Below are 15870 nucleotides of genomic sequence, written 5' to 3'. Positions count from 1 at the left end.
AGCAAGCCTTGGCTTTTCTCTTTGGAGTGAAGGAGGATGAGAGATGAGAAACAGGGATAAAGTGGTCAGCCTACAACTTTTTCCAGGGTGTAAATGGCTAATATGGGAGGGCATAATTTTAAGATATTTGGAGGAAAGTATGGGGGGGGGGGGTCTATCAGAGGTATGTTTTATTGCTTACATAGAGAGTGAAATGATCTTGGAAAACACTGCTGAGCATGATAGACTCTCAAACAGGCACACGGATGAAAGAAAAATGGGAGTGCTATGTGGGAGGGAAGCATTAGATTGATCTTGGAGTAGGTTAAAAAGTCAGCAGAATATTGTGGGCAGAAGGGTCTTTACTGTGCTGTAGTGTTCTATGTTCTATTACCATCAGCAAAGGCAGGATTATTGTTAAAACATTCATTTTGCATTCATATGGACAATTGAAAACTACCCTAACATAAACATAAGAACATGGGATATAGGAGCAGGAGTCGGCCATTTGCCCATCCAGACTACTCTAATATTCAATAAGGTCACGGCTGATCTGGCCATGGACTCAATTCCACCTACCTGCCTTTCCCCCCATAACCCTTAATTCCCCTACTGTGTAGAAATCCATCGAACTGTGTCTTAAGTATACTTAATGAGGTACAAAATTCCACAGGTTCACTACTTTCTGGGAAAAGCAATTTCTCCTCTTCTCTGTCCTAAATCTATTCCCCCAAATCTTGAGGGATTTAAATACTAAATACTAAATCTTTTAGTCTAACTAACTTTTATTTTTTTTTAATTTTAGCGTTACAGTATGGCAACAAACCCTTCTGAGCCAATGAGCCCAGACTGCCCAATTATGCCCATGTGACCAATGAACCTGCTAAACATATGTCTTTGGAATGTGGGAGGAAACCAGAACACGCAGAGGAAAGCAACATGGTCACGTGGAGAATGTACCAGCACAGCAGCCAGGATGTGGATTACAAATTACAGCAGGAGATAGAAAAGTTGTGTCAGAAGGGCAATGTCATGATAATTGTTGGGGATTTTAACATGAAAATGGATTGGGAAAACCAGGCCAGTACTGGACCTCAAGAGAGAAAATTTGTAGAATGTCAAAGGGATGGCTTTTTAGAACAGGTTGTTGTTGAGTCCTCTAGGGAATTGACTGTGCTGGATTGGGTGTTGTGCAATGATCCGGAGGTGATAAGAGAGCTTAAGGTTAAGGAACCCTTAGGGAACAGTGATCACAATATGATCAAATTTACTTTGCAATTTGAGAAGGAGAAACTAAATTCCAAAGTGTTGGTATTTCAGTGGAATAAAGGAAATTACAATGGCATGAGAGAGGAACTGGCCAAATTTGACTGGAAAGGGACACTAGCAGGAAGGACAGCAGAGCAGCAATGGCTGGAGTTACTGCGAAAAATGAGGGAAGTGCACGACAGATATATTCCAAATAAGAAGGAATTTTCGAGTGGAAGGAGGACACTACTGTGGCTGACAAGTGAAGTCAGAGCCAAAGTAAAAGCAAAAGAGAGGGCATACAAGGAAGCCAAAGCTAGTGGGTAGAGAGATGATTGGGAAGCTTTTAAAAACTTACAGAAAGAAACTAAGAAGGTCATTAGAAAGGGAAAGATGAACTTTGAAAGAAAGTTGGTGACTATTATCAAAGAAGCTTTTTTAAGTATATAAAGGGTAAATGAGAGTTGAGGGTAGATATAGGACCAACAGAAAATGACGCTGGAGATATTGTAATGAGAGACGCAGAGATGGTAGAGGAAATGAATCCATATTTTGCATCAGTCTTCACAGTGGAAGACATCTGCAGTATACCATTCATTCAAGAGAGTCAAGGAAGTTAAGTATGTGCAGTGAAAATTATGGAAGCTTAATGGTTTGGAACTGATGGAATGTACCCTCAGGTTCTGAAGGAAGTAGCAGGAGAGATTACAAAGTTATTAACAATGATCTTTCAAAAATCGATAGTTTCTGGCTTTGTACCAGATGATTGGAAAATGGCAAATGTTACTCTGCTATTTAAGAAGGGTGGGAGGCAGCAGAAAGGAAACTATGGACTTGTTAGCCTGACATCAGTGGTTGGGAAGTTGTTAGAATCAATTGTTAGGGATGAAATGACGGGGTGCCTGGAGGCACATGACGAGATAGGCCAAAGCCAGCATGGTTTCCTGAAAGGAAAATCCTGCCCGACTAACCTACTGCAATTTTTTGAGAAATTTACAGGCAGGGTAGACAAAGGAGATATAGTAGATGTGGGGTACTTGGATTTTCAGAAGGTGTTTGACAAGGTGTCACATATGACGCTGCTTAGAAAGATAAGAGCCCATGGAATTACAGGGAAGTTATTAGCATGGGTGAAGCATTAGCTGATCGGCAGAAAACAGAGAGTGGGAATAAAAAGATCCTATTCCAGCTGGCTGCCAGTTACCAGTGGAGTTCCACAGGGATTGGTTTTGGAACCACTGCTTTTTACAATGTACTGTATGTCAAAGATTTGCCAATGATACAAAGATAGGTGGAGAGTGGATAGTGTTGAGGAAACACAGAGCCTGTAAAGAGACTAAGATAGTTTAGGGGAATGGGCAAAGAAGTGGCAAATGAAATACAATGTTGGAAAGTGTATGGTCATGCACTTTGGTGGAAAAAATAAACAGACAGACTATTATTTAGATGGGGAGAGAATTCAAAATGCAGAGGTGCAAAGGACTTGGCATTTGTGCAGGATACCCTCAAGATTAACCTCCAGATTGAGTTGGTGGTGAAGAAGGCAAATACAATGTTGGCATTCATTTCTAGAGGTATAGAATATTAGAGCAGGGATGTGATGTTGAGGCTCTATAAGGCACTCGTGAAACCACACTTGGAGTATTGCATGCAGTCACGAGAATGATTCCTGAAATGAAAGGGTGACCATATGAGGAAAGTCTGCCAGCTCTTGGGCTATATTCCCTGGAGTTCAGGAGAATGAGGGAAGATCTCAATGAAACATTCCAAATGTTAAAAGTCCTGAACAAATTAGATATGGCAAAGTTATTTCCCAATGGTAGGGGAGTCGAGGACAAGGGGGTACAACTTCAGGATTGAAGGATGTTCATTTAGAACAGAGATGCAGAGAAATTACTTTAGTCAGAAGGTGGTAAATCTGTGGAATTTGTTGCCACGAGTGAGTGTGGAGGCCAAGTCGCTGGGTATATTTAAGGCAGAGATAGATAGGTTCTTGATTAGCCAGGACATCAAAGGGTATGGGGAGATGGCAGTGGAATAGGGATGACTGGAAGAACTGGATCAGCCTGTGATTGAAGCAGACTTGATGGGTCAAATGGCAAACTTCTGCTCCTATATCTTTGGTCATATGGTCTTACAGATAGTGGTGGGTATTGAACCTACTGAGCTAGTGTGCCACCCTAAAAGTAAAAACAACTTTCCTGCCCTTCTCTTATCTATTCCTTTCATAATGTTATATCCTTCTAGAAGATACACTCTCATTCTTCTGAATTGCAGCCATTAAAGACCCTGGTGACTCAATTTCTTCCCATAGGCTAACTCCTACCATCTCCAGGAATCAACCTGGTGAACTTCCTCTGCACCGCCTCAAAAGACAGTACATCTTTGCTAAAGTAACGGTACCAGAATTGCATGCAGTATTCCAGGAGTGGGCTCACTAGTACCTAGTTGCAACATAACCTCCCTGCTCTTAAATTAAATCCTTCTAGCAATGAGGATCAGCATTCCATTTGCCTTTTTGATAACCTGATGTACCTGCAAACCAACTTTTTGCAATTCATGCACAAGTACTCCCCCTGGACAACAATCTTTCATGATTTATACAATAATCTGATCTTTAATTTTTCCCTTCCAAAATGGATGACCTTACATTTCCCAATGTTGTACTCCATCTTCCAGAACCTTGGCCATTCTCTTAACTTATCTATAATTCTCTTTAAATTCTCCTTATCTTCTGCACAATTTGTTTTTCTATTCAGTATAGTGTCATCAGCAAACTTAGACACTACACCTTGTCCTCTCTTCCAAATTGTTATATCGTAAACGTATGAAGGCCCAACGCTGATCCATGTGACACCCCACTCACCACTGATTGCCAACCAAAGAATTACCCATTTATCTCAGTTCTCTGCTTTCTATTGGTTAACTGATCTACTATCCATGCTAATATCTTATCCCCAACTCCATACATTGTTATCTTATGGATAAGTCTTTTATGTGGACCTTATTGAATGCCTTCTAGAAATTCAAGTACACAACATTCACCCGTTGCCCTCTATCCATTGCATTCATTATATGTGCAAAGAACTCCAGTAAGTTTGTCAAACAGAACCTGCCCTTCATGAATCCATGCTCTGTCATCCTGATGGAACTACTTCTATCCAGATGTCTCACTATTTCTTCCTTCATGATAGCTTCAAACATTTTTCCTCACTACAGATGATAAGCTAATTGACCCACCTTTTTCAAACAGTGGGGTGACATTCACTGTTTTCCAATCTGTTGGGATTTGTCCAAAGTCCAGAGAAATGTGGTAAATCATCACAATTATGTCCACTGTAAGTTCTGCCATTTTTTTTTACAGTACATGGATTTGCATCCCATCAAGACCAGGGGACTCGTCTGTCTTTAGGGCACTGGTTTGCTCATCACTACCTCTTTAGTGACAGCATTTTGCATCAAGGTCCTCGCCTCCCACCACATCTATAACATCTCTCTTTTTGGCATGTTAGACATGTCTTTCACCTTCAAGACCACTATAAACAGTTGTTCAACACCTACACTATTTCCACATGACCTAATATTCATTCCCCTTCCTCATCTTGCAAGGGACCTCCCATCACTTTATTTACCCTTTTCTGCTTTATATAATTATAAAAACTTCTACTATGTTCTTATGTTTGAGCTAGTTTATTTTCATAATCTATCTTCCCTTTCCTTAGTGCTTGCTTAATTGGATGTTTGTTGCCTTTTAAAGTGTTCGCAAACATCCAATTTCCCACTACTCCTGGCATATGCTTTTAGTTTCATGCCTTATTTTATTTCTTTAGTTATCCAAGGCTGACATTCCCTGCCCTCACTGCCCTGGCTTTTAGATGCAATACACTTTTGATGAGTACTCTGAAAAATCTCTTGGAAAGTCTTCCGCTACTGTTTAACTGTTCCATCCCAGTCTGTATACCCAGTCTACACTACTCAGCACCTCTCTCTTCCCATTGTAGCCTCCCTTGCTTTGACATAATACACTGGCTTTAGGTCTAACTATTGCACCTTCCATTTGTATGAGAAATTCAATCATACTGTGGTCACTCTTTCCAAGAGGATCCCTAACCACAAGATCATTATGAGCACATTGAAGCAGCAAGGCCTAGTGCAGGGAATGACGTGGCATTTACACAATTTAAACCCTGATCTGGATGGATTGAAAAGGCCAGGTGTTGGGACTGGAGACGAGGGTCGGGCTGGTTTTGCTCGCTGCTCCACTGTGTGATGAGCTGAAGCTGAGGCTTTGGGCTGCTCCAGGCTTTGTGTCTATGGACTCAGTTTTGTTCTGAATGCTGTTGCTTGTTTTTATTGTTTGCACAATATGCTCTTTTTTTCTCTCTCTGCATTGGGTGCTTGCTGCCCTTTTTTTAAAAATGGGTTATTCTGTGTTTCTTGTTTTATGGCTGCCTGTCAGCAGACAAATCTCAGGGCTGTATAATTTATACATACTTTGATAACAAATGTACTCTGAACTTTAACTAATTCACGTCTCATTGCACAGGACCAGATCCCCAGTAGGTTCACTAACATGCAGTTCAAGAGAACAATCATGAATGCATTCTATGAAGTTCTTCTCAAGACTGCCTTAACCAACTTGATTTGCCCAATCTATGTGCAAGTTAAAGCTCCCCATGACAATGGCCATTCTATTCTTACATATATCAGACATTTCTTGGGTTTTTTCCCACGTCACTATAATGTTATTATTCGATAGCCTACAGACAACTCCCACCAGTGATTTTGTTTTCCCTTTACTATTCCTAATCTCAACCCAGATGGACTCAACATTCTGCTCTTTAGATCTTATATCTTCTCTTACTATCACCCTAATCTCCTCCTTGTTTTACAGCAATATAAAACCAAAGAAATTACACAGGCTTCAGAACAATTAGCCACTCAGACATTAAAACATCAAATTGGCTGATCCACTTAATCACATGGCCATGAATTAAATTCTACCATTTATTTTATTGTGTGGCTACCCGACTGTCTGGTCATCATTGAGATGAGATTTTCCAAAAATAAATTTACATACTATCTTGAACAGTAGCATTTACACTAAACAGACACGCTACCCTAAATCTCAATAGTCACATTGGCATAAATGCATACCATAATCCTGCAGACACACAGAAATAAAAACTATCACACCAAGACAAACACAAACTCTTACTATTCACAGTCACACAAAAATCATTTACTTTACAGAAATACATCATTCAAGCCAATAAGATCAGGCTAGTTTAAAAACTCCACACAAGACTGCTCCCATCTTTCTCACAGAATGTGACAAGTATACACAATGTGGTAGATACACCCATTCATGGTGTGAGAAATATACACCGTCAAACACTTCCATAGCTAATGTGATGAAGATTTTGGCACAAAGACAAACAAAATGGTTCAGATGTTAGTCTGAGGCAAATGAACAGCTGTGTCACAGCACTTAAACTTGCAGGTCTCTGCATAGCAATCCTCAGGAACCAGGCTTCACACTTAACTCAACCTGCTACAGAGCAAGGGTCAGACACAACATTTCCCCCTTATTTTAATAGTTCTGAGGTATCAACAATGTTTAGACATAGACATAGAAAATAGGTGCAGGAGTAGGCCATTCGGCCCTTCGAGCCTGTACTGCCATTCAGTATGATCATGGCTGATCATCCAACTCAGAACCCTGTACCAGCCTTCCCTCCATAACCCCGATCCCTTTACCCACAAGGGCCATATTTAACTCCCTCTTAAATATAGCCAATGAACTGGCCTCAACTGTTTCCTGTGGCAGAGAATTCCACAGATTCACCACTCTGCGTGTGAAGAAGTTTTTCCTAATCTCGATCCTAAAAGGCTTCCTCTTTATTCTCAAACTGTGACCCCTCGTTCTGGACTTTCCCAACATCGGGAACAATCTTCCTGCATCTAGCCTGTCTAATCCCTTTAGGATTTTATACGTTTCAATAAGATCCCCCCTCATCTTCTAAATTCCAAGGAGTATAAGCCTAGTTGATCCAGTCTTTCAACATATGAAAGTCCTGCCATCCCAGGAATCAATCTGGTGAACCTTCTTTGTACTCCCTCTATGGCAAGGATGTCTCTCCATAGATTAGGGGACCAAAACTGCACACAATACTCCAGGTGTGGTCTCACCAAGGCCTTGTACAACTGCAGTAGTACTTCCCTGCTCCTGTACTCGAATCCTCTTGCTATGAATGCCAGCATACCATTCGCCTTTTTCACCACCTGCTGTACCTGCATGCCCACTTTCAATGACTGGTGTATAATGACACCCAGGTCTCATTGCACCTCCCCTTTTCCTGATCGGCCACCATTCAGATAATAATCTGTTTTCCTGTTTTTGCCACCAAAGTGGATAACCTCACATTTATCCACATTAAATTGCATCTGCCATGAATTTGCCCACTCACCTAACCTATCCAAGTCACCCTGCATCCTCTTAGCATCCTCCTCACAGCTAACACTGCCACCTAGCTTTGTGTCATCCGCAAACTTGGAGATGCTGCATTTAATTCCCTCATCTAAGTCATTAATATATATTGTAAACAACTGGGGTCCCAGCACTGAGCCTTGCGGTACCCACTAGTCACTGCCTGCCATTCTGAAAAGGTCCCATTTATTCCCACTCTTTGCTTCCCGTCTGCTAACAAATTCTCTATCCACATCAATACCTTACCCCCAATACCATGTGCTTTAAGTTTGCACACTAATCTCCTGTGGCGGACTTTGTCAAAAGCCTTTTCAAAATCCAAATATACCACATCCACTGGTTCTCCTCTATCCACTCTACCAGTTACACCCTCAAAAAATTCTATGAGATTCGTCAGACATGATTTTCCTTTCACAAATCCATGCTGACTTTGTCCGATGATTTCACCACTTTCCAAATGTGCTGTTATCACATCTTTGATAACTGATTCTAGCATTTTCCCCAACACCGATGTCAGGCTAACCGGCCTATAATTCCCTGGTTTCTCTCTCCCTCTTTTTAAAAAGTGGGGTTACATTAGCCACCCTCCAATCCTCAGGAACTAGTCCAGAATCTAAAGAGTTTTGAAAAATTATCATTAATGCATCCACTATTTCTTGGGCACTCTGGGATGCAGACCATCTGGCCCTGGGGATTTATCTGCTTCTAATTTACCTAACACCACTTCCCTACTAACATGTATTTCCCTGAGTTCCTCCATCTCACTGGACCCTCTGTCCCCTACTATTTCCGGAAGATTATTTATGTCCTCCGTAGTGAAGACAGAATCAAAGTAGTTATTCAATTGGTCTGCCATGTCCTTGCTCCCCATCATCAATTCACCTGTTTCTGTCTGTAGGGGACCTACATTTGCCTTAACCAATCTTTTTCTTTTCACAATCTATAAAAGCTTTTACAGTCAGTTTTTATGTTCCCTGCCAGTTTTTTCTCATAATCTTTTTTCCCCTTCCTAACTAAGCCCTTTGTCCTCCTCTGCTGAACTCTGAATTTCTCCCAGTCTTCAGGTGAGCCACTTTCTCTGGCTAATTTGTATGCTTCTTCTTTGAGATTATCCCTAATTTCCCTTGTCAGCCACGGGTGCACTACCTTCCTTGATTTATTCTTTTGCCAAACTGGGATGAACAATTGTTGTAGTTCATCCATGCGATCTTTAAATGCTTGCCATTGCATATCCACCGTCAACCCTTTAAGTGTCATTTGCCAGTCTATCTTAGTTAATTCATGTCTCATACCTTCAAAGTTACCCTTCTTTAAGTTCAGAACCTTTGTTTCTGAATTAACTACGTCACTCTCCATCTTAATGAAGAATTCCACCATATTATGGTCACTCTTACCCAAGGGGCCTCTCACGACAAGATTGCTAATTAACCCTTCCTCATTGCTCAATACCCAGTCTAGAACAGGGGTCCCCAACCTTTCTTGCGCTGCGGACCGGTTTAATATTGACAATATTCTTGCCGGGCGGGGGTGGGGGGGGGGGGTGCGTAGGGTTGCCAACGGACAAGAGTAGCAGTCAAAAAATACGTTGTGTTTACCCCGAGAAAGACTACAATGACCATGAAGCCTTGCGCGGGCACCAGTGCACATGCGTGATCGGCGCATGTGTGTACCTGCCAATATTATTCTTTGCAAGTCGTTTTTGGCGATTCTGTTTGGGGGGGGGGGTAATCACGACCGGAATATTGGTAATAAGGGGCTAATACACTCAATTTCGTTTCTAAAAGGGTTTATCTAACGAATTTAATATTAAACACAGCACATATTTTCCTCGCATGAATATAGTGATAAGTCAGTCATCAGGGGAGGACGGGGAGCTTGAAGTAAGTGTTGAAAGAGCTTCCAGTAGAAGTGGTAGAGGCAGGTTCGATATTATTTAAAGAAAGATTGGATAGGTATATGGACAGGAAAGGAATGGAGGGTTATGGGCTGAGTGCAGGTCGGTGGGACTAGGTGAGAGTAACTTTCGGCACGGATTAGAAGGGCCGAGATCGCCTATTTCCGTGCTGTAATTGTTATATGGTTATATAAGTCACTCATCAGTCAATAGCATCATAACATTTTAAGTAATGTTTGGATATTAAACACATGGCACATATTTTCCCTGTATGAACATATAAAATCATTGCAACACAGGAATATCGCTGAATCAGTGGGAGCCCTGGGCTTGTTTTCCTGCAACGAGACGGTCCTATCGAGGGGTGATGTGAGACAGCGATACTCAAAGGGGGTTCCTTATGTCCAGTCTATTCCGCAATTTAGTTTTCGTTGCATTCATTGCAGAGATATGTTGGAAATGGAAGCAACGATTTCAGTGCTTTCGTGGCTATCTCAGGATACTTAGCCTTGACTTTGATCCAGAATGCTGGCAGAGATATTACGTCAAACTTTTCAGCCCGCCGTCATTTGCAAGCTCGAGGAGTTGATCTTCTTCCCGTGCTGACATGGATGATGCGCTGTTAATGACTTCGCGTGCGTTCAAGCTCAACAGTGGGCGTGAACAGGGAATGACGAAAGGTGCAGCTGACTCATATCGCCAAATCATATCGTTTCCTCACGGCCCGGTACCGGTCCACGACCCAGTGGTTGGGGACCGCTGCCCTAAACCATACCCCTTAGATCAGCATTTATTCAGCAGGTCTGAAAACTCTTTCACGCTCAGTTTAAAATTTTGTTTGGTAATACATTTGTGAAGTTCCTTGAAGAGTTTTAATTTTAACATTTTTTGTTAAACATTGTCAAAGATAAACATTTTTTGTTGTTATCCTTATAAGTGTCTTTGCTTGTGTTTATCAGTCATTCCTGCAAATAAATACATTGACCATTCCTGGAGATACAGTGCAGCTCACTGCATAAGTTGAGCGGGTAACAACCAGGCATTCTCCTTTCAGAGAGCCAGGAGGCTTTTCCCAGATGCTTTTCCCAGATTGTTTTCCCCTCTGGTTTTCATTTTTTTTCATAGGATTCACTGTCTACAGAGACTACAGTGATGTACCTCAGTGAAATTGATGGTGGCATTCTGCACATCTTTTATCTGGTAGACGAGGTAAACAGGAGATCAGGCCAGCACTTACAACTTGCCTGTGTGTAGATCTTCTATTTCAGGAACACCAAGTTATCCAATGTGTCAGCTTCTCAGGGGATCTATCTGGGCCCAGTATACAGATGCAACCATAAAGAAGGCACCCCAATGTCTCTACTTTCTTAGACATTTAGGAGGTTTGGCATGTCATCAAAGACTTGGACAAGCTTCAATATATGCCCAGTGGAAAGTATTCTGACTGGTATGGATAGTTTAATGCATATGAGTGCAAGAGACAACAAAGGATAGTGGACTCAGCCAGTTACATCATGGGTACAGCTCTCCTCACCACAGATGACATGTACAAGAGGTAATCTCTCAGAAAGGGGCCATGCCACCTTCCTGCTTCTGCTATCAGGCAGGAGGTAGAAGATGCTGAAGACCCTCACTTTAAGGTTCAACAATAGCTTCTGCCCGTGCCATAAGGTCCATGGGTTGATGTGAAATGCCATAACATTACCTCCATCAATATTTCTCCTTTTCCTCTCCCTCAACTTGCTCTAATGTCATTGTATTTATTTCTGTTTACTTTGTTGCATGTTATGTATAATTTATGTTAATTTTTAACTGTATGCTGCTTTGTGTTTTGTTATGTTTGGAGTGTACTGTGTTGCTGTAAGATGATGACTTCCACGGCATTTATACCCTGGGTATTTGCCCAAGACAATAAGCATGAACTCAAGTTGGTAGGCTTTAGGGTGATACGGGACATGCCACTCATTGAAGGATACCCAACTTCTGACCTGCTCCTGTAGCCACTGTGGCTTAATAGGAAGTATTTGGGTTGTCAGGTTGTAGAATTCGGGCATAAAATCAATGCTAGGCAAACTGAGTGGAGCTAGAAACTGAAGGTTCATTGAAACATCCTACGTTTAACTAACTTATCTCTGTCTTGCATTACGAGACAATAAGGAAACACGTAAAATAGATCCATTGTGACAATCATTTCTGAAGGGTCTGACAGTCCATTGGTGAATCAACATCAAGACATCGGGTCATATGTACACATACTTACATAAATGTATGCATTACGAGGACATTGAAAAAAAACTCCAACTCAATACAAATTTTCCCATGGTCGCATCTATTGCACTTGTCACAATTAAATGCATTTCTCACATTTTACACACGCAAATTCTTGTATGTACATACAGCTAGAGACAAACTTCAAGGGATAAATATGCTAAGACATCTAACATGCAGTCATAGAAAAGCACATTCCAATACACACATGTCAAGAGATACACAATATATAATCCGTCCATAGGTAAACATGTATATGCCAATAGCAACGTGCATGCACATTATTACATACCGATTGTTATTGCCATGCTTTTTTAGGCAGCTGTATAGATTAAGGATGACTAACTTCCACTGGTTGCTGTGGGTTTTGAGTGGCTAATGAAGTCAATTTGGGATCCCCAGACATTTCCAAGAAAGGGGCAAGTGGCAGCCAAGAAGATGCACAGATGGATAATTTGTGAGTAGGCGCATTCCTTCTGCCACATACCCAGGGCCTCTCTGTGCTTCAAATGCATGGTCCTGAAGCTCCCAAGTGTTTCTTCCCACTTTGAGCCGTGTGGTGGGCTAGAAGTCAGTAGAAATGTTGCATTTCCACATCCTTGAATATTTTCCTATCAGCATGATGATCTCTTCCTTTGACAAGAGCTCCCACGTGCATGCATGCAAAAGACATTTGTATCTTATGGCACCTTTAATAAAGTAACAGATTTCAGAATGCCATCAAACAAAATTTGACAGTAAGGTTCCAGGTATTTAATCAGAACGCTATCAAACAAAACTTGACAGAGCCAATGAAGGAAATGAGGACAGGTTCAAACATTGAGTTAAGTTTTAAAGACCACCTTCAAATCCATGTATATCAGCACAAATGCTTGCCTTCTCAGATATGCATAATCATACAGCCACACACACGCACAATTACATATAACGCATTCACCTATAAAGATTAACATCCTCTTCAAATGAACACTCGCTGACAAACAGCTACATGTAGAAACCCATACACGTCAATCTGTACACAAAGTACATAAATTCCAAAACACCAATGTTCATGTGACAAACTGTTCAATCTCATTGGACCATACAGTCCCTGCAACACACACTCAGCGGGTAAAAGGCAAAGCCATTTACAGAATGTCCTTGTACTGTGACTGGTGCTGTGTGGGCATGCGAACCTCATGGCAAACTGACTTTGCACAGACTGGTCAAAGAGCTGTTCCTGTACAAACACTGCAGGCAAGCTATAAGTGCTGAAAATTAAATCAGTTTAGTTTTTCTCACACCTAACCAATTAAAGAGGGGTAGAGTACAGCTGCCACACGAGGCTCTCTATTCCACACACAAAGATCTGCAGCCTGTTCCAGATTTTTGCTTACTAATTCAAAAAAAATTGACATCACAGCAGGTTCACGCTTTCAGTGCAAATAAAGAACCTCTTTGCACCTCACCCCCTTTCCCACAATCTACTAGAGCATTCAAAGCTAGGAACAAAGGCTGTTTGCCTGCACAGCTTGACCAGTTCCCGAATGCCAGTCTTTAATCACTAACGGAGGATGGATAGATGGACACACTCCATGTCCACGTCTGGGCACACCTCCTACCCACATCCCCTCCTTGTGGAGATCCACTTACCCCATCCCAGCACTCAGGCATCTTGAGATCAGATTAAGGGCACTGTTCCAGTTCAGCAGCCACAGAAATGTCCTGAATGCAGCGAAAGAAAAGCTCAGTCTCTATCACAGTTTTGCAGCCTGTCACTCAGAAGCCATGCCTTTTATAGGAGCCCAGGATTCTGCAGTCAATGGGCAGTGTGCAAAACTCAGCCATTGGTAGCTTTGCAAGGCTGAGTGCTCTGATTGGTTCTGAGACCGCTCATCTCCTTGTTCACTCTGTGTGTGTGTGTGTGTGTGTGTCTGTTGTGCACTACCCCTCTCACGTTTGCCCTGCAAATCCAGTCCTTCTCATTTGTGTAGCTCCTGCGGCTGATGTGAATTTCTATTGCTTTCAGAGGCACACAATGTTACTGCAATGCTCATCATCTCTCTCTGTGCAGCAGTTCTCACTGAACCCCACACTGCTTGAAAATTTGTTCTAAAGCATCAACCACAACAATCCACCAAACTAATCCTCTATTCCGCTCAGCACTCCACCGTAAATTGTCATCTTCCCTGCAACATAGTGAGGAATTACGTATAACGTGTGTATATGTGTGAGAAGGGGGGGAGGGAGAAAGAGGGGGGGAGGGAGAAAGAGGGGGGAAGGGAGAAAGAGGAAGAGGGAGAGAGAGGGGAGGAAGAGAGGGGAAAGAAGAGAGGGGGAGGAAGAGAGGGGAGGGAGAGAGGGGAAGGAGAGAGAGGGGAGGAGGGGGAGAGAAAGGGGAGGAGGGGGAGAGAGAGGGGAGGAGGGGAGAGAGGGGGGAGGAGGGGGAGAGAGAGGGGAGGAGGGGGAGAGAGGGGGGAGGAGGGGGAGAGAGGGGGGAGGAGGGGGAGAGAGGGGGGAGGAGGGGAAGAGAGGGGGGAGGAGGGGAGAGAGAGGGGAGGAGGGGAGAGAGAGGGGAGGAGGGGGAGAGAGGGGGGAGGAGGGGAGGGAGGGGGGAGGAGGGGGAGAGAGAGGGGAGGAGGGGAGAGAGAGGGGAGGAGGGGGAGAGAGAGGGGAGGAGGGGGAGAGGGAGGGGAGGGAGAGAAGGAGGGGTCGAATGGAAAAGAGAAAATGGAGGGAGCTGGAAAGAGAGAGAAAAGGCAGAGGTGGATGAGAGAGAGAGAGAGGCAGGAAGGGGGAAAAGAAAGATGGAGGGAGAGGGAAGGGAAGGGGTGGGGTGAAAGAGGAAAGGAGAGAGGGTGAGGAGAGGGAGGAAAATAGAGAGAGAAATTTTTTGAGCCAGAGGGTCGTGGATTTGTGGAATTCGTTGCCACATACAGCTGTGGAGGCCCGATCATTAAGGGTGTTTAAGAAGGAAATTGATAGGTATCTAATTAGTCAGGGTATCAAGGGATATGGGAAAAAAGCCAGAAATAGGAACTAGATGGGAGAATAGTTTAGCTCATGGTGGAGTGATGGCGCAGACTCGATGGGCCGAATGGCCTACTTCTGCTCCTTTGTCTTGTGATCTTGTGAAATTTATCCTTTGAAGTCTAATATAACCACTGTTGCATTGTAGAAACCCCAACTAATATATGCAGACTAAAGTACCGACAGCAGTATGTTATAGGCAGATTTTCTGTTTCTATGACACTGGCTGATGGATAAAGATTGGCCAGGAAAATTCTCTAGATGTGTAAAACAGTGCCATGAAATCTTTTACATCTCCCAAGAGTGTAGACAGAGCTTCATTTTCATGTGTCATTTGGAAGAATTCACCTCCTATGTCTTTATTTTATTTTTATTTAGAGACACGGCACAGTTGACCCAAACTGATGAAGGGGCCCGGCCGAAACTGTTGATTGTTCGTTTCCCTCCATAGATGCTGCCTGACCTGCTGAAGTCCCCTGGCATTTTGGGTGTGTTGCTTATGTAGGGTTCTCAGTAACATTAACTGTAATGTTAACAGTTAAGGCTAACAAAATGGCTTCTCTGTAGTGATATATGAAATGGTTCTCTGTAATGTTAAATGATGAGGTAATGTTTCTCTGTAGCTGCGATGTTTCGGTTAAAGTTACAGATAACAGGTACTAACCAATGATGACCTGTTATGCTATCTGGTATGGGGGGAACCGAGAGAGAGTCAGCGGGCTTTTCGGCGAGGCAAGCGAAGTGAAAGGGCGAGTGCGGAAGCGGCTGGTGGATCCCAGACGGTGGTTACCGAAATTCGACGGTTCGGATGCTGTCGGAAGTTCAGAGGTCGATTGTGGATTGATCAGAAAGGTGTGAGCTCCAACGAATTATATTTTGTGCACAAGACTAATAAACTTACTGAGTGGCGCCTTTGTGTTATTTGTTTCTACTAGCCACACCACGTAAAAGAGTTATAAAATGTAATCATTTAATCGTACCT

General features: G+C 42.7%; 1 protein-coding gene across 2 annotated transcripts in view; it reads right to left on the bottom strand.

Annotated features, from left to right (window-relative positions):
• Positions 1–15870, bottom strand: part of ndrg4 (NDRG family member 4) — a 240336-nt gene that overhangs the window by 170084 nt on the left and 54382 nt on the right. The window contains exon 1 of one of the 2 annotated variants that reach the window (XM_072279373.1): positions 13512–13607. The exons of the other annotated variant lie outside the window; for it this stretch is intronic. Coding sequence (XP_072135474.1) covers positions 13512–13532 — 21 coding nt within the window. The 5' untranslated portion in view covers positions 13533–13607. Of the gene's footprint in view, positions 1–13511; positions 13608–15870 lie in introns of those variants that run through there. 2 annotated transcript variants of the gene reach the window in all.

This window comes from Mobula birostris, chromosome 15, assembly GCF_030028105.1.
Source record: "Mobula birostris isolate sMobBir1 chromosome 15, sMobBir1.hap1, whole genome shotgun sequence".
Classification (NCBI taxonomy): Eukaryota; Metazoa; Chordata; class Chondrichthyes; order Myliobatiformes; family Myliobatidae; genus Mobula; species Mobula birostris.
This window is presented reverse-complemented; position numbering and strand designations above follow the sequence as displayed.